Source organism: Acinonyx jubatus, chromosome C2 (genome assembly GCF_027475565.1).
Source record: "Acinonyx jubatus isolate Ajub_Pintada_27869175 chromosome C2, VMU_Ajub_asm_v1.0, whole genome shotgun sequence".
Lineage (NCBI taxonomy): Eukaryota > Metazoa > Chordata > Mammalia > Carnivora > Felidae > Acinonyx > Acinonyx jubatus.
In genome coordinates this window covers 7,232,969-7,252,231 of record NC_069384.1, presented here as the reverse complement: position 1 = coordinate 7,252,231, position 19,263 = coordinate 7,232,969, and the positions used below count along the sequence as shown (strand labels likewise).

Here is a 19,263-nt window from a genome sequence, read left to right as displayed (position 1 = left end):
GAGGGACGGTTCACCCTCAATCACCTGTAAGCAAAATGTATACTTTTTTTGCAACCCTTCTACCCCCAACTGGGATTCGGTCACAGGGGGAATCGTAGGATTTCCGCTTTACGTACAGTTGTTTCCAAGATTCGAAATGCCATTTCTGCTCACTGCACTTTCAAAACATTAGCGCTTATTAATTAATGCTTGAAAAAGAAGCCCAATTTTGTTTTTGTAAATGCTTTAATGAGTGCATTTTACTGTCACCGGTGTCATTTGTAATCATATTTCTTTTTTTTCTTAATGTTTATTTATTTCTTTTTTGAGAGTGAGAGAGGGAACAAGCTTGGGAGGGGCAGAAAGAGAGAGAGAAAGAGAGAGAGAATCCCAAGCAGGCTCTGTGCTGTCAGAGTCAAGCCCGACATGAGGCTCAAGTTGATGAAATGTGAGATCATGACCTGAGCCGAAAGCAAGAGTCAGGCGTTTAACTGACCGAGCCACCCAGGCGCCCCTGTAATCATATTTCTTTCATTTTCATCTGTGTAAACCCATTCTGGGAAGGCAGTTTGACCACCAGGATCCTAATGCAGAAGTGGTTAAGGACCCCCGAGCTAAAAGATGAAAACTGAGACCGGCTAGCTAGACTTCTGATACTTTCTGGTGAACCAGGCATGAAATGACCCCACTCTCTGTCATCCTACAATGGTCACATTAGTCAGCAGGGTTCCCAGTACTGGCTGCTCTTCTAAGAATGTCGTCTGTGCAGTAAACTTGTCTTTACATTTTTTGACCTTCTGAGCTACCCACGAGCATACATTTGTCCTTCCCTAGAGATGCCAGATTCAGAAAATAAAAATATAGGTCTCTTGGGGCGCCTGGGTGGCTCAGTCGGTTGAGTATCTGACTTCAGCTCTGATCATGATCTCACGGTCTGTGAGTTCGAGCCCCGTGTCAGGCTCTGTGCTGGCAGCTTGGAGCCTGGAGCCTGCTTCGGATTCTGTGTCCTTCTCTCTCTGCCCCTCCCCAGCTCGTGCTCTGTCTCTCTCTCTCTCTCAAAAATAAACATTAATTTTTTTAAAAAAAATATAGGTCTCCTTTGTACTATATCTATATAGTACATATTTATGGATTTCAGATAAACAACAAATAATTTTAGTGTAAGTATATATCAAATATTGCATGGGACATAGTTATAGTAGAAAATCATTGGTGGTCTGCCTGAAATTCATTTTTGACCGGGAATCTCCTATTCTACCTGGCAACCCCTAAAATCACCCAAATTGGGCTGATAGTCCTCCAGCTAATTAACTATAGATGGTTAGAAAGTGTCTTCTTACACTGTTTACTGATGGAGATTAGTTAACTGCCAAGGGTCTCAGACTTTGATTGGATGGAAAGGGATTTTGAAGTTTGAGATTTTCTTATTATCACTCAGTCACCATAAGCTCCTATGTTTTCAACTTTGCAACAGGCAGACAGCTCAGAAATATGACCATTCCTTCAAGTCATTTGACCACAGTCCAAGAATTTGGGTATAAACTGTGTTCCCCTGAGATCCTGTGATATCCAGTTTCTCTATCAGAGAAATGTGGTCAAAGTTTAAGCCGACAGTGAGACTGAATTTCAAAATCTTTTGACACTGATCCCATTGTTAAGTAACTAGGTTCCAAATCAAGCAAAAGCCCTAATTTCCTTTGTCTGGGACGAGATTCCAATTATGATAATGGTGTGCGTGGAAAACAACAAGGAGAAGAATTCTGCTCTTGTGTCCAGGTGAATCACCCCCGAGGCCATTAATCATCAATTGATAGAGACCAACAATTCCAAATTTATTCTAAACAGAAGAAAAAGTAGTCAGCGTGCAGCCAGAAAAACAAGGCAGCCTGAAATCGGTATGTAGATTTATAACGTGATACGCTTTTTTATATCTCTATGCCTTTATTATAGTAAAAATATTATATGTGTGAGGCAAGGAAAATGGGAGGGGTTAAAGGTGGTGGATCCAGAGTCTGAGGGAGTGAGAGACTCGTTAAGGGGCAAATCAACGTGAAATTTTGCAAACTATGTAATGATGCATTGTAACAACAACGAGGTGCTCTGCGAACAGTGCTGAGATGAAGGTTACGGAAAACGAACCGTCCTGGCTGGCTTCCCATTTTTTTTTCCTTCCACTTTTAATGCTCCAGCCATGCTCAGCTTGAGTTTTATTAAACAGAATACACCAAATAAAAGATTTGTTTCTCTACGAGTACTGTCTGCAAAAGCAGACGCGTTCATTCTAATGTGTTCCAGGTTACGGTCAGACAAACCCAAACGCTCTGCATTCTATTCTCTTTGGCTAAAATCTGAATGGGACCCTGTTGAGCCGCCTTCTCTGTGTTACGTTTGAGCTCATCCAGACAAGAATAGTAAGAATCCACGAGTTAAAGAAATCTCTTCCCCGAAGAGAAAACCGGGGGCAGTGCGTTAGGGAGGCTAACGCAATACAATTCGTCTTGGTTGGTTGTTTTTTTTTCCCCCCCAGACATAAATTTTCCTGTTTTACCAGTCATTCCACAACAATGCACATCCAAGCCATGCTGTGATTAGAGGGGAGCGTATGCCTATTACCCAAGTTCTTCACATGTCGGAGCACGGAGAGACGAACGGTGGTAAACCAAAGGAAATTTCCATTTGCTTTTTAGCTGCTGCACTCTCTTACTCTATAGGAAAGTTAGCTGTTATTAAGTAATAACGTTCAGCTAAGTTGGTCACTTGTAACAACAGACAGATGTATAATGTTTTATTTAGGTTAGCCAGCTCTTTCACAAATAAAGGGCTGGAAATTAAACTGTCTTTGCAAAAATATTCTGCAAATGATACCTCTGCCTTATTCCAGTGCTCAGATTCTTTGCCATGGACAATGGAAAATGAGTCTCCTGTTGAACCCTGTGTCTGTTTAAACTTGTTTTTGCCGAACAGAGAAAGGTTGATGTTCTATGGAATGAAAAAAATTAAAAAAAGAATCTGCATTGAGGGGTAAAGTGTATAACTATGCAAACCACATTTAGAGATGGAAAAGGATTTTTTTTTTAGTACTTATGGAATTTGAAACAATAATAATGGAATGGAAACATAGGGAAAAGGCTAAGTATTTGACCACAGCGGCAAATTGGATCATTAGACACTCACATGCGATGCAAAATGAAGGATTTGTCTTTGAAGGAGTACTTGTTGCTTTTCCAATGGATAATAGGGCACAAGAAAGACCTCGTCAACCCACCAAGCCATTGCTGACAAGCTCTGGCCATATAATCCTTTGGGAAGTTGGATTCTTCTTAAGACCCAGGTTTTGGGGGCAGCGCCTGAGAGATTGTGATTCAGCAGCTGAAGTGTGAAACTTAATTGGCATTTCATTTATTTTTTATTTTTTTATTAAATATAATTTCTTGTCAGATTGGTTTCCATACAACACCCAGTGCTCATCCCAATAGGTGCCTCCTCCATGCCCATCACCCACTTTCCCCTCTCCCCTACCTCCAACAACCCTTAGTTTGTTCTCAGTATTTAAGTCTCTTAAGGTTTGCTTCCCTCCCTCTCTGTTTATAACTTTTTCCCCCCTCTTCCCTTCCCCCATGGTTCTCTGTTAAGTTTCTCAGGATCCACATAAGAGTGAAAACATATGGTATCTGTTTTTCCCGGCCTGACTGATTTCACTTAGCATAACACCCTCCGGTTCCATCCCGTGTTGCTACAAATGGCCGGATTTCATTCTTTCTCGTTGCCAAGTAGTATTCCATTGTGTATATGAACCACAATTTCTTTATCCATTCGTCGCTTAATTGATATTTCAAATGAACTTCCAAGTGATACTGATGCTGCAGCTTTTGGGGGGGGGTGTGGATTCACCCTCTTCTACGGTACTGGTCTTCAGTGTCCATTGAGGTGAACAGCGCATCGCAAGAGATCTCATGGCAACGCAGACACCTGCCTGTAAGATGGATGGACAGGCACAAAGCCTTGTTTGCTTCCATCCTGTTTTCCCCCAGATACAAAGTGCAGAATTTAAACTGAGTCCGCACTCCTTGGACTGTGCTAGAAATGCCGGGCATAGCTCAGCAGGACTTCTCAGACCCTGTAACACACAAACATGAGGGGTCCGTCTCCAGTGGGTAGAGACTGTGAGCTGTTTGGCTGTTTGGTAGGCAAAACTTCCCCCTTGTTATCTGAGCACAAATCCCTTTATTTGTGGCACGCCTGCACCACACGCTTGGGGGAAGGCTTAACAAAAGACTGCTAAGAAGTTTCAGCTCCAACTCTTCAACCATAGAGTCTAGGTTCCCTCCTTAGGCCCACGACAGTCTTGGCCCACGAACAGAATGACACCCACCATTCAGGGAAGAGACTTTGGGGAAACTTTCAATCAGTTGCTTTCCTTTTCCCCCAGATTCTCATTCCCACCCCTCCCCCAAGACAATGTACCTGAACTTCCGTCCCCTGGGACCCTTCTCCTGGTGATTGAAAACTCTACTGGGCAGCTACCATAATTGTATATTTAACCCCACTAACTTTCTCTTCGTTCTTACACCAAAGGGCCCATTCCTTTGTTTGAAAGCAACGAACGTTTGAGACAACCCAATTTATGTGCTTGGGAATTTCCTACATATTTTATGCAATTCATTAGGCTGCGCATAGTGTAGGTCACACTCTCAAAGCGTAGTCTCAAGAGGAGTGGGGCCAGCACCACCTGGCAACTTACTAGAAATGCATATTCTCAGGTTCCACTCTAGACCCACTGAATCAGGAGCTTGGGGTGGGACGCAGCCATGTTTCCAGACCTCTGGGTGATCTGAGGCCCACGGGAGCTAGAGACGTCATGGCATAGAGACGAGAGGCTTGGAGCACAGGCTCAAGCAAACCACGTGCTGTATCCCAGTTTCCTAACCTGGAACCCTCAAATAATAGCAGTCCCTCTTTCAGAATCAATGACAGAATTCAAATTAATATGTGACACCTCGATACGGTCTGACAGGGTATCAGCAATAAATCAACCATAGCTATGTATTCTGTAATGGATGCTCACATGTAGTGAGCAGGAACTTCCATTATGCTCTATGAATGTTCATCATGAGTAGAGATGGTCTTTGTGAGTTGAATTTGATGACCGAGGGCCACAGTGGCCACGTGGGAACATAGCTCCGGAGACAGGTCTAGTTTGCCAACAAGGTCCGCCGTGAACGAACTCTGTGAACACGTGTCAATTACTTCAACTAAGCTTTTTTTCCTCCTTTAGAAAATCAAGAAAATACTTTCTTCATGAGAGAAAGGGAAGGATTGCATACAATACTGTCTGTCATTGCTTTGGAAGGTTCCTGGTTCCTTTTAAGTAGTCCCTTTCCCAAATGAAAGCTGTCTGTAATGATAACGTGTGTCTCTCATCACAGATTATTCAAAGCCTCATGAGGCTTTGAAGAACAAAGAGGCGGCCACAAAATGAGCAGCGGGCAAAAGTTTATTAGAATGTAAGATCAGAAAGGAGAAGGCGACATTCGAATACATACATACAGAGAGGCGACATTCGAAAGTGTGTGAGGGCTAGAGGCCAGGGTCCTTGTTTTGTAAGGTTCTGGTCAGCCCTCCCCCCGTTCTTCCCCTTGGTTCCTTCTCAGATTCTTCCCTCATTGGCCTGATAGCTCTAGGTGCTGGGGTGTCCGTTCCTGATTGGCTCTCTTTGTACGAGGGGTGGTCTGTGGCCATACTTAGGTCTTTGGTCAAATTCCTGAGGGAAACCTGAGGGGGAGTAGGTGGGGTCTGTTCCATTCTTAAGAGGAACCTTACTCCTGAGGGGGCTTGCTGTGGTCAGACACTCCCAGCATTGTTCCAAAACAGGTGTTTTTCCCCGGGGACCTCAGGTCCTAGTCTTTCCCTCTCGGCCTACTGAATCCTGTCTCCTCCTGTCATACTAAGACACAAAAACTTACAGTAGCTGTGTCCCTGTGGTCAGGCTTTCACTAGACTTTGCTTCAGTAACAATCAGTTCCAAGAATCCCGTGGCTTAGGCTGCAAGAGATTTTTTTCTCACCCTTGTTGCAAGTTAGCCTTGGCTCAGCTGTAGCTGTAGCGCAGCCACTGGTGTCTCCCTTCTCCGATTCTCCAGAAGAAGGAGCTGCCCCATCCGAGACCCACCAGAGACCCTACCAGGAGTCCGCCGGCTGCCTCTGTTCGGGCAGGAGTCACCGAGGCTCACACTCCATTGGCTAGTGCAGTCACATGACCGCATCTGACACAAAAGGATGGAAACGGAGTCTCCATTTCCTACTCCCAGGGACAGACCCAGGGAAAGATTTGTTCTCGACGGACCCAGCCAAAAGGGACAGCACATAACTGGAAGCCACAATCAGCTACAACAACCAGTAGTCAACCACAGCTTTGTCGATTAGGATCCAAGTTCTTATCCTCAAAATATAGATCGAGACAGAGGAAACTCGGTGCAAATTTCCCATAGTCTCAACCGCCACTGCCCTTCAGATCCTTCAGATTCTTATGGAGGAGAAAGACCAATCATTCTTCCTAATCGTGCTCAGTTCTCAAGGGCCTGAGGGGAAACAGGGGCTTGCAGAATGAAGAGTCATTTCCCCGGCAGATAAGAACCAAAGAGCCACCCGTTGGGATCTGCTGAGAGTCAACTTTGTCCACCTTCTTCTTTCTCGGTAGACATGTCCATTGCTGAGACCACCTGGGAAAAGCCATGTGTGTCCTCAGCTGACATGGATGGAGTTGAGAACGGCGAGTCCCAGGCTGCTTTGGAGAGCGGGGAAGAATATGGCATGAGGCCAAAGCCAAAGGTCCCGGCACATGAATTTGAGTGGCCGCAGTCACAGGATCCAAAGAGAGGATAGCCAAGCCTCACTGATTTTATTTTCAATTATTTTTAAACCTTTTGAGTTCAGTGAACCCCAAGCACATTCTTGTCGAGCATGTCTTTTTCTACTTACTAGTTAAAACCGTGGTTCCTTAAAGTGAAATTTAATCCAGGTATTTTGGATTCATAGTGAGGAGACAGATCATCCAAGAAATGTTTTGTTGGAAATATTTGATATCCAAGAAAGCTTTCAAAGCAACTTTTCCTATAAACAGGAGCCTGTCTTGATAGAACTCAAGGTCAGGTCCCCTCAAATCGCAGTTTTCGTCTGGAAATCCGAAGTTATGGTTTGATTTGGGGCCCATTCCCCTTGAAGGTATGCGACATCACTTGAGTTGTGGTTGAGGGATCCCTGCTGCCTCCCTGTTTTGTTATCAGCTGCTTTTCTGTGGCTGAAAATCAGCTCTTTTTCTGCCCACCAGGGAATACAGAATGAAGTATCAGGACGGACAAATTGAAAACTCTCAAAGTTGGACTCAACGGAGTGCTACGTTTTTAGAAGGAATCAGTGGTGGGCTACGTAGGAGGGGGAAAATCATTCCTTCATGCTTTAAAAAATCAGTACTTATCACTGGCGCACGAGGTGGATGGCACTCATCTACGAGCACGGAGGAGACTGGACATCTCTGGAAACTAACAGCCTGATGTTCTCCGCGCCTGTGTGCAAGTGTTATTTTAGAACGTTCAGGGAGAGTGAGGGGATAAGGGTCTTCATCAAGGAGGGAAAAGCCGTCGCTCTCATTCCACCTGCATATCGCAGTGTGGTCGTTTTCAACTGTGCGCTCCTGGAACAGCAGCATCACCTGGGAGATTGTTGGATGCGCAGATGCTCGGGCTCCATCCCAAAGCTACTGAAACCGGAAACTCTGACCCCTCCAGGTGATTCTGACGCAGCTAAAGCTGGAGCACTTTCGTCAAGGTGGCAGAGAGGGCAGGCACGGGAGCTTCACAGGGGCCCTACTGCCTCATGTCAGCTGTTGGGAACTTGGGTGAGTCGCTCAACCTCTTTGTGCCTCAGTTTCCTCCTCGTGGGACTAATGACGGCGCCTGCCTCGTGGGCTTGGCGTGACGGTTAAGTACACGCGTGGAAAACACTGAGAACGATGGCTGGCACATGGCTCCGTACTGTTATCTATGTTGATGATGATGTCTATAATTTATCTGCAACTTTATTTTATTATTGCCCTTGTTATTATTCATCTGGATCTTTCCCACGTTGGATCACTTCTAACTCTATTCGGACTCTCTTCATGCTTATTACATGCATACCTATTTCTTCTACTTGGTCGGTGGCTTTCTGGTCATTTATAGACTGACTTCTCTGATAGGACAGAGTGTTCCAGCTCACTGTGGCTGATTTCTTTGATCACCCATTCTTTTTTTTTTTTTATTTTTTTTTAACATTTATTTATTTTTGAGACAGAGAGAGACAGAGCATGAACAGGGGAGGGGCAGAGAGAGAGGGAGACACAGAATCCAAAACAGGCTCTGGGCTCTGAGCTGTCAGCCCAGAGCCCGACGCGGGGCTCGAACCCACGGACCGTGAGATCATGACCTGAGCCAAAGTCGGACGCTTAACCGACCGAGCCACCCAGGCGCCCCTGATCACCCATTCTTATAAGACCCTCTTTCTCTGCTGGCACTTTCTCCTCTCTGAGGAGGTGATGGGAACTCCCTTTAGTTTTCTCCATTCTCACTGTTTCGTCTTCAAGACTGGAAGTGTAGTTCGTCATATCACTAAATACCTTTTTCAATGTGCCCGCTGGCTAGTTCTGTCTCAAAAATATGTTTTTCTTTCCTTTATCTCCAGAAAACAAACGCTACACACCATAAGCAATAAATGACTTCATTCCATGTGTGTGTTATTGGCTTGAAGTAGAGAGGGATGTTGACCTCTCCGTTCAGTAGTTTCAAGGACTACACTTTATAAAGATATCACCCTGCTAAGATTACATTCCCAGCCCACATGTCGGAACAAGATAATGAAAACCGGAGAAATATATACAACTTCCAGAGACTAAAGAAGACTCTAATGGTTTGTATGGAATATTGCCTGTTTGTGGGATGAGAAGAGGGGACGTTAGGGGAGCATATCTTGTATCACTCTTTCCATCCTTAGCTTTTGGAAACCGCTGTTGTTTCTTAACGCGTCAGAAGTGAAGCCAGGTAGATTGCAGAACCACTAGGGGAAAAATACCTAAGTCCGTGACATAAAATTATGTGGAATGAGTGTGTGTATGGACCCCGAAGTCAGTTTCGAGGACGACGTCTGCTGCAGAATACAATGCTGTCAGTTGGGTGCGCATGATGAAACGTGAATGGTGAAGCATACGGGTCAGATGGATGGGTGCAAAGGAGGAGACGCAGGATCTTCACAGATGATGGTTACGGGTGACAATAGGGGCAGTGATGAAGAGAGCGTTTGCCGAGCCCCGCAAACACACAGCGAGAATCGAGTGTGCAAAGGGCCGTACGGGTCGGTAACGAGGGCCACTGACATGAGGACAGGGTACGTCTGGTAACTGTTCACAGTACCCGGCGGCCCAGAGAGGAAGTGGGAGGCATATGGGTGCCCCTGCGTGTAAGACGGACAGAAAGGTGGGGAGGTCTGCAGACAGCTACCTTCGGAAGAAGCAATCCAGAAGAGAAGGATGCAAAAGAGCCTTTCGAAGTGCGAACAGGTTACGTTACACTTTGGAGGTTGAAGGGGCACATGTGGTGTATGGACAAGGGCTCCGGTCTAGTTTTTAAAGGCTTTGGACTTTGTTCTTTCTCCACCGTGAGCCAGCTGTGTGATGAAGACCAGTCGCTCTGACCTCCCGGGTCGGTCTCCTCGTTTGAAAAATGTGTGTCAGACGCCTTGGGCTTGACAATCTTTTCAGCTCTGATGTTCTGTGACTCAACAGTAATAATGCATTTCCACAGGCGGTAAAAATATTCTAGACTCTTCCCTTCCAGTGCTCGGTGTTTACTTCCTCTGCACTTCCCCTTCCTGCCTCCCTGTTTGCTGGTCAGTTGAGAGTGGGCCTCAGTGGGGGTGAGTTAACCCACTCTTTCCAGGGTGTTTTACTATTGAGCTCCCTCCACAGGGTGGGAATTCTGTAGGAAGGGCTGTGGTTGGGCCTTCGGTTTAATTCTTAAACCACTCCTTCGGCCTTTGGTCTACTCTGGGCACCTTGCCAGAATACCAGGGATTGGAAGGTGAACGCTAGGGCCCTAGCCCTGGGGCGGGGGGGGGGGGTATGGTTAAGGGTCAGTCTCACCGGGTCAGTCTCTTTGTAAACACCTGTGAACGCCACGCGTCCCTCTCTCTTTCAGGCAGAAGCAGCATCCCCTGATAGCCAGGTGGGCGAAGGGGAGCGAGCACCTTCCACCTGCCTCGAAGAAGACGCCTTCTGACCTGCTGAGGGAGTGACCAGGTAGTAAACAGTCTGGGGGCACGGGGTGTTGAGAGGGAGGGAAAACGCGTTTACCCCGTGAGTGCGGCTCCCCCCAGCTGCTCTTTCCCACAGAGAGGTGCTGAACCCAAGACCCCCACCCCTCCCCCAGAGGCCGTCGGTCGCGTTCCCCCTTTTAAGACCACCGATCTCGGATAGCTCTTGGTGTCGTCACCTCCAACACTAGATGGGCAGCAATGCAACAGAAGAGAGCTTTCCGCAGAAAGAGGGAAAAGATCCAGCTCATCCCAAGCCTGGCCCGTTGCCCCTTTTAAAGAGAGGTTAAAACAGAAGCTTCATGGCACTGCCTTCACGTACACAGGGCCAACTTCTCCAGAATCTGGCAGACAGCTGAGCTTGAGCTTGGAGCGCCACTCATGCCTGCAGGACACTCGGGTGTCACTCACTCTTGAAAACTTAAGCCTCTGTTTTTATTCCAGTGGGTGGAATGGCATGCACTTTCTCCTGGCAGTCTCTCTCTCTCTCTCTCTCTCTCTCTCCCTTTTGAAAGCGCACAGGGTGCATGTGTCTACATGCACATAAGCTGCATTTGTCTTTTTTAAAATTTTTTTTTTCAACGTTTATTTATTTTTGGGACAGACAGAGACAGAGCATGAACGGGGGAGGGGCAGAGAGAGAGGGAGACACAGAATCGGAAACAGGCTCCAGGCTCTGAGCCATCAGCCCAGAGCCCCACGCAGGGCTCGAACTCACGGACCGCGAGATCGTGACCTGGCTGAAGTCGGATGCTTAACCGACTGCGCCACCCAGGCGCCCCAAAGCTGCATTTGTCTTACTGGTGCTCATGTTTTGAGCGTGGCTATGCCTTCCGGCATGGCAGCATGGCGTTTTGTTTCCAAACTTTCGTTGGGGCCACTTTCCTCTAAGTTGACTGAGAAATGCCGCTGAGGGGCTGATAAAGCCGAAGCTCATCCTGTGTTTTCCTTCTAAATCGATCTCCAAATACGAGGAAGAGGCTGCAGCAAGAACAAGACATTCTGAATAGCTTAGGGCCCTTCTCTGCAGTGAAAATGAAAAAGTAGCTTTCCTTCCCAAGGGGGGAGAAAAAAAAAAGCATTTCGAGGGCCGCTCTGGAAGTGACACGCTCTTCATGAAACAGGAAAATTAAAAAGTGCAACCACTTACTGAATCCCCAACAAGTGTTAGCTGCTAATGGATGGTTTCACTTTCCTTGAAGGGGTTTGCCCAGAAGATTGCTTCCAAAACTTCTATGGAGACAGTGCTGCTCTAACAGCAAAGATTCCTGCGTGAATCACAGACCACTGTATTCAGTTCCTTTTTAGACAGAGGGAGGGTTCCTTTATCCTCCAAATACCAGTGAGGTGGGAAAAACCCGTGCCGACCAGGTGGTGTTCTCCCGTACTCCCTCACATCTTTTTCAAGGAAGGTAGGGGTGATTTATTCCCGTCACCAGGCAGGTAGTATAAGATGCCGTGTGGCCTCACACCCAGTCTGTTCCTGTCTGTTGATGCAGAGGGGAGCGCTCCCTGGGACTTAGCGCGGGAGCCTGACGTGTCTTCTAGGTGGGACTGTTCTGCCACAGCGTCGGATGCCTGTCCTTGCTTACTTGTTTAATTTTTGAAAAAAGGTTCCTATGATGGTTCTAGTTGGTTCTAAAGGAGTAATGCAGAAATTTTGGGCCATACCTAAATGTCATATCTAACGTGGGATTTTATAGCATTTTCCCAAGAATAACCAGCGTATCGACCGAGCTATTAAGAAAGTGTAATTATTCATTATGTGGTGGGTGTTGGTTGTTTGATAACTTAATGCTTTCCCATGTAATCAAGAAGTAGGAGAGGTGAGGGGCGCCTGGGTGGCTCAGTCGGTTGAGCGTCCGACTTCAGCTCAGGTCACGATCTCGCGGTCCTCGTCGGGCTCTGGGCTGATGGCCCAGAGCCTGGAGCCTGCTTCCGATTCTGTGTCTCCCTCTCTCTCTGCCCCTCCCCCGTTCATGCTCTGTCTCTCTCTCTGTCTCAAAAATAAATAAACGTTAAAAAAAATTAAAAAGAAAAAAAGAAGTAAGAGAGGTGATAGATTATAGATTATTCACTGGGTGGGGTGGGGGGAGTGAATTTCTGTTGCAGAGAATGCCACACGAAAGGGTAAGTTTTTAAAAAGTTTATTGATATTACCCAAGTTTTAAAAATATGGAGTAATATTCTCCATTGCTGCATCAACACTATCTTATAGATGGTATGTTTTAGTTATATCAGTACTGACCCTATGCTCAGTCAACTTATTTTTAAATTTTCCAGAATCGGAAATCTGTGGTAGCTGAGTGTACACAAACATTCGTCATACTCTGTGGGGTAGACACATGTGTGTGTCATTTCACAACGAGAAGCTCAGCGTCGTTTTCGAGGGTGAGGCTTCGTTTTGGCAAACTTTCTGGTCACTATCTCATTTAACCATCACACAAACTCTGAGGAGTAGGTTGTGTTCCCATTTTACAGATTAGGGAGCTGAGATCCAGAGAGACTGCATAGCTTGTCCCAGGTCACACAGCAAATAAATTGGAGAGTCAGCATTTAGCCCAGGTTTGCTTATCTCCAGATCCCATGCCCCTCACTCCACCCTACTGCCTTCCTCCAGAACTAGCAGACTAGTCTTGCCTTCCAAATTCTCCTTTCTTATATACATCTGTATATATTCCTACATATTTCACCTGATTATCCTGTGTCTGTTTTCTGGGTGTCCTACCACCCGTGACAGTAATGGAACATCTTTCTTCGTCATCTCCTTAGGTGGTCCCAAGAGCCTGACAATGGACGCCGTTCACCTCAGCATGTCCAGCGCTCCCCTCGTGAGGCAGCCTTCAGGAGGTGGACTCAAGACCAACAGGCCCCGAGTCATGTCCAAGAGTGGGCACAGCAATGTGCGAATTGACAAAGTGGATGGCATATACTTACTGTACCTTCAAGACTTGTGGACCACCGTCATCGACATGAAGTGGAGATACAAGCTCACCCTGTTTGCCGCCACATTCGTGATGACGTGGTTCCTTTTTGGAGTGATCTACTACGCCATCGCGTTCATTCATGGGGACTTAGAACCGAGCGAGGACGTTTCGAATCACACCCCCTGCATCATGAAGGTGGACTCTCTCACTGGGGCGTTTCTCTTTTCCCTGGAATCCCAGACGACCATTGGCTACGGAGTCCGTTCCATCACAGAGGAATGCCCTCATGCCATTTTCCTGTTGGTCGCTCAGCTGGTCATCACAACCTTGATTGAGATCTTCATCACAGGCACCTTCCTGGCCAAGATTGCCAGACCCAAAAAGCGGGCGGAGACCATCAAGTTCAGCCACTGCGCGGTCATCACCAAGCAGAACGGGAAGCTGTGTTTGGTGATCCAGGTGGCCAACATGAGGAAGAGCCTCCTGATCCAATGTCAGCTCTCTGGCAAGCTCCTGCAGACCCATGTCACCAAGGAGGGGGAGCGGATCCTGCTCAACCAAGCCACCGTCAAATTCCACGTGGACTCCTCTTCGGAGAGCCCCTTCCTCATTTTGCCCATGACATTCTACCACGTGCTGGATGAGACGAGCCCCCTGAGAGACCTCACGCCCCAAAATCTGAAGGAAAAGGAGTTTGAGCTCGTCGTCCTCCTCAATGCCACCGTGGAATCCACCAGCGCGGTCTGCCAGAGCCGCACGTCTTATATCCCAGAGGAGATCTACTGGGGCTTTGAATTTGTGCCTGTAGTTTCTCTCTCCAAGAACGGAAAGTACGTGGCTGATTTCAGTCAGTTCGAACAGATCCGAAAGAGCCCAGATTGCACCTTTTACTGTGCGGATTCTGAGAAGCAGAAACTTGAGGAGAAGTATAGGCAGGAGGAGCAGAGGGAAAGGGAGCTGAGAACTCTTTTGTTACAACAGAGCAACGTCTGATGTCAGTGAACGCCCCGGGTTGAACCCTGGGAGCCCTTTCCGCGTCCGAGCTCCCTTAGAATGCAGAGGTCACCGTGAAAACGTGAAGGTGTGGATTCACCCTAAAAAGCTGCACACACATACAAAATCACCCCCCACCCCTTGGATCTAGTGCCTAAGCAATCATCGCCACGTTTGAGGAGTTCCTTTTCCAATGCTTTGTCTGCAGCAAACTCTCAAAATTCGTATTTCCTAAAATGGGGCTACATTTCCACAAACTTGGTGTAGGGCAATTGAAATAATGTCCTGCTGGGTGGACAGACAGTTAGCAATGCTGGTATTGAAAGGAAGTGCATTTCTATACAGGATATCAGCCATCATATAAGGTATTTATTCAAAACAATTATCAAAGACGTTATGGCCGAAAGTTGAAATGTGGTTCGGTATTCCTTTATACCATTGCTTTAAAGCACCCTCTTCTTTTCAAGGAGAGAAAATGCTATATATACAATGGAAGCTACTGATAATACATAAAAAGGGGCAAGGGACTCTGTGCTCACAAAAATCATAGTTCCGTTTATGCCTTTCTTCGTTGGATTGAATTGTAGGAGTGAAATTGATCAAACCAGGGGTAAACAGTTGAGAAAACATACACAAATGGACTTGATGCTATTAATTTTTTGGTCGGAATGTACTGCTATTTTCTATTCAACACCAGCAACATCAGCACCATCTGGGAGCTTATTAGCAATATAGGCTCTCAGGCCCCATCCGGACTTAGAGAATCAGAGGCTGTTGCTTAACAAGACCTCCAAGTGATTTGTATACAAATGAAAGTCTGAAAAATGTCCACTCTGAAAGTTTTCAAGGGAACTTTCTGAAGCCACGGGACCCCATGTGTCCCAAACCCATTTGGCCCCCGGACCCGTCCTTCTTTCTTCAGCTTGTTATCATGGGCCAATATTTTTGTCAGCCGTCTCCTTCCTCATCTGCAAAGGAAGTGCCACTGATATTCCAAGATTGAAAAAATTACTTGAGAGGAATGGCTGTCATGCTAAAGCACATGCTTGTTGACCCTAGTTAGCACAAAAGAAAATGAAGCCACATTACAATCGGAAACTTGCTCAGATGTTGAAGTCCACAGGGTTGGATGGGGCCATGAAGAACACAAGGGGTGAGGATAATGAATTCGTATACAGATGACTCCTTGGGGCATCAACTTTGGTAATCTTATAACGTGTAAAGAATGCCCCCAGCATTTAAATAAATCTCATGCAACTGAGTCTTACAGGGGTAACATTTTGCTCTTGGCAGAATCTAGGGGCCAGGAACCACATTTCTTTGGGGCAAAGAATATATGTGGGGCCGGGACTAGCTAAATGTGCCACAGGTGAATTCTCATTTCATTCAAACTGGGGTCAATTTGTGTATTCACTCAAGAAGAATGTGACTGTAAGTGGGGAGGCACTGTGTAGACATACACACGAGCCCACGTATATGTACACACACGGACACACGCACGCATGCACGCACGCACATCCTGGCTTTTCAAGCTTAATTGTGGAAACGATCAATGAAAGATGTTTGCAATGAAGAGAGCCAGTCCTCAACAAATATGCTCATAGATGTTTTATTCTATAAAGATGGGGACACTGGGGCTCAGAAGAAAAAGGGAAAGCAATCTGGATTCGGGTTATCGGGGAAATGACACGGATTACAGCTAATCCAGGCCTATCTTCAGGCTACCACATTTTCACATGTCCTTCCACGTAAGAGAAGATGTGGCTCACACATCTGACTGGGGGCTGAACACTTAATGCAGATGTAAGAATAACGGGGGTAAAGTTAGTGATAGAGGGGGTTTAAAGAACAATCTCAATGTACAAGAGGCTTTTCTTTTATTATTCAGGAATTGTTTTTTTTCTTTCTGTTGGTAATTTAATGGCAGATTGTTTTAGATCGTTATTCTCTTAACAAAATTGCATATACAGACATTAGCCCTTTTAGTTATTTTATGGTTTTTTTTTTATTGTATATTGTGGTGTAATCGACAGGAAAATAATGCCACGGGCATGTTTACAGGTTTTCTATTGCACTATTAAATTCTCTTCATGGTATTTACATCAGTGCCAATTTAAATGTGATTAAGATGAGGAATCCTGCATACTTGCGTAGTATTTGGTATATTGATGGAGCATGAGATGGAGAAATCTTTTGTGTGTCCATTGAGCTTATCTATTTCAGCCAAATCTGGAAGACTTGGTCATCTGATCTTTTGCACTACCCGAAGCAGCATCCCCAAAGCCAATACTGGTTCAAGTCGATAAATCATATAGTAATACGATATTTTGTAAATAGCTCTATACTTATATCTGGTTGAAACTTAGCATTTCCCAAGCACACTTACTTATTATTACTTGGTGCACAGCACTCTGGTGTTAACGAACTAACCAAAGATGTAGGTGGCAAACTTATTTGATTATATCTGGACGGTCTTTTGACTGAAACAGATTCATGCTCAACACCCAACTGAGAAGAAATCGAGCTAATGCAACGTTTTTGACCCAAAAAGCCTTCTGCGCTTTGGAACGCCCAATGCATCAGGCCTTCTCGGTGAGACCATTCCAAACTGTCACGTTCCTTTTGAAAAAACCACAAAGTCAATAGCAGCAAATCAGTGTAATCTGATTTATTTCAGTAAGAAAATATATTGTACTTGCTTGGTACCTGGTAGCCAATGGTCCCAGACAGCAGAGCCAAGATTCACTCACTGACCCTCCTCAGAAGCCACTTTTGGAGACGGGGTAGAGACACACGTTGGTTTGCTTTCCCATTCAGGGGGAAATCACAGCACCAGATGAGACTCCAGAAATCTAAAATAACTGGCTAAAAGTGAAAAATGCCATGAATAAGGGGATCAGGTATTGAGATGAAATTAAATGATGATTCATTTGCTTTTTCTTTAAATTAAATTTTCAATTGTAATTGATGGTGATTTTGATGCCATTAAATGCAAATTAAGAAATATTAAAAAAGTGACACTTCTCCTGTATTATTCTTTTGTCCTTGCCTGGATCCTTTGAACTTATGTCATCTGGAGAAAGAAGGAAAGAGAGACAAAAAACATAGAAGACCCTAGGTCTTTGCTTTGGTAGCTCAGTCACAGGTCATCATCCTCAGGCTTGGGTTTGTCACTGTGGTCAAAGTGTTGACATTTGACCGTGTGGTTGACAGTCTTGGTTTTCACTCTTGTCAGACTTTTTTCTTTGCCTGTTAAATATTTGAAACATGTATTTTGAATGCAGGTTATTTTATCAAAGTTTTCTGGGATGGTGTTTTTTAAAATGAAATGCTAGCATTTCGAGTCTCGATTTCCATGTTCTGTGGTGCGCACTTGAATTGCAGCATTTGACTCTGGATACAGTCCAGATGCACTTCATTTTCTTCCTCCTGGAAGACACACTTGAAAGACTAAAGTTTGACATCTCACACTCCTCCTTGATTATTTGCATTTAACGCTCTGTGAACTTCAGTTTATCTTGAATCAGAATCCGTTGCCCACCCCAACTTGGGCCTGCGAGCAGTGATTTTCCTAGCCTTTAAGAGACACTGATGAATGAAGTCCAACTCTTTCCTGAAGCTTTCCACTAAATACTTACTGAAGAAGAAACAGAAGGCGGAAATGAGGTGTTAGCCACTTGACTTCATCTTCCTCCTCTGTCAGTTCTGCTGAGCTCAGTTTGCTTTCCACTTAATGTGTGCTTCACTGGCTGTTTTTCATCTTTGCTATCTACTCTATCAAGTCAACTTATTCTGTGGGTTAAAAAGAATTGATTCGGGAGGCACCTGGGTGGCTCAGTCAGTTGAGCATCTGACTTCGGCTCAGGTCATGATCTCACAGTTCGTGAGTTCAAACCCTGCGTACGGCTCCGTGCTGACATCTTGGAGCCTGGAGCCTGTTTCAGGTTCTCTGTCTCCTCTCTCTCTGCCCCCTCCCCTGCTCATGCTCTGTCTCTGTTTCTCTCTCTCAAAAATAAACATTAAAAAAATTTTTTTTTAATAATTGATTCAAATTAGTAATTTGTGAACATTTAGATGGCCAAAATTTGGGAACAGGAATTTTTATTTTTCTGTTGGCATTTGCTGGTGTATAAAAAAATAGAAGACTGGGATGCCCAGGGGACTCAGTTAAGCGTCTGACCCTCGGTTTCAGCTTAGGTCATGATCTCACGGTTTTATGAGTCCAAGCCCCACGTCGCGCTCTGTGCTGGCGGTGTGGCGACTGCTTGGGACTCTCTCTCTCCCTCGCTCTTTACCCCTCCCCCACTCACGCTGTCTCTTTCTGTCTCAAAATAAATAAATAAAACTTTAAAAAAAAATAGAAGACCAAGGAACAGCTGATAATTGCAGTTGATAGTTAATTCCTAATTAAATTACAATAATTGATTGTGGAAGTCAATGGACATAATTGATATAGGAGTACAAAAGCCAAAGATATCGTATGGATAGGTAAATGCCATAGAACTCTGAGTAGTAATAATCATACCAGAGTGAGGAATGCTAGGCATGCTGTGTCTACAGAACATGTCTTGTATTTAATGATTTTTTTTTTGTCCTACATCCTGCATGGACTTTATTAAGATGCTTTAAGTGTTCAGGGGCACCTGGGTAGCTCAGTCACTTAAGCATCTGACTCTTGATTTCCACTCAGGTTGTGATCTCAAAATACTTGCGTTCAAGCCCCAAATGCAGCTCTGTGCTGACAGCCCAGAGCCCGCCTGGGATTCTCTCCATCCCTCTCTGCCCTCCCTCACTCATGCTCTCTCTCTCTTTCTCTCAAAATAAATAAATAAATAATAACTTTTAAAAAAGATGCTCTAAGTGTCCTGTATTCACTTTTTTCCAAAAAACTTACAAAATCACACAACCAATTAGAAAAACATTTCAAATTCAACTGGATGTCTTGCATATTTATTTGCTAAATTTGACAGTCCTGCAGAGAGTATTCATATAATCCCAAACTATGCCCATCTCTAGAAGCGCCCTTC

The 19,263-nt window shown here is 45.3% G+C and overlaps 1 protein-coding gene across 6 annotated transcripts in view; it reads left to right on the top strand.

The window, feature by feature from the left end:
• KCNJ15 (potassium inwardly rectifying channel subfamily J member 15) overlaps positions 1-18,568 on the top strand; it is a 79,403-nt gene extending 60,835 nt beyond the window's left edge. For 5 of the 6 annotated variants that reach the window (XM_053220554.1, XM_015063170.3, XM_027041613.2 and 2 more), the window contains 2 exons: positions 10,202-10,302; positions 13,089-18,568. In XM_053220554.1, the coding sequence (XP_053076529.1) occupies positions 13,109-14,236 (1,128 nt within the window). In that variant the 5' untranslated portion in view covers positions 10,202-10,302; positions 13,089-13,108 and the 3' untranslated portion in view covers positions 14,237-18,568. Of the gene's footprint in view, positions 1-8,688; positions 10,303-13,088 lie in introns of those variants that run through there. The other variant, XM_015063165.3, reaches the window with a different exon arrangement.
• Positions 18,569-19,263: the final 695 nt, after the last annotated feature.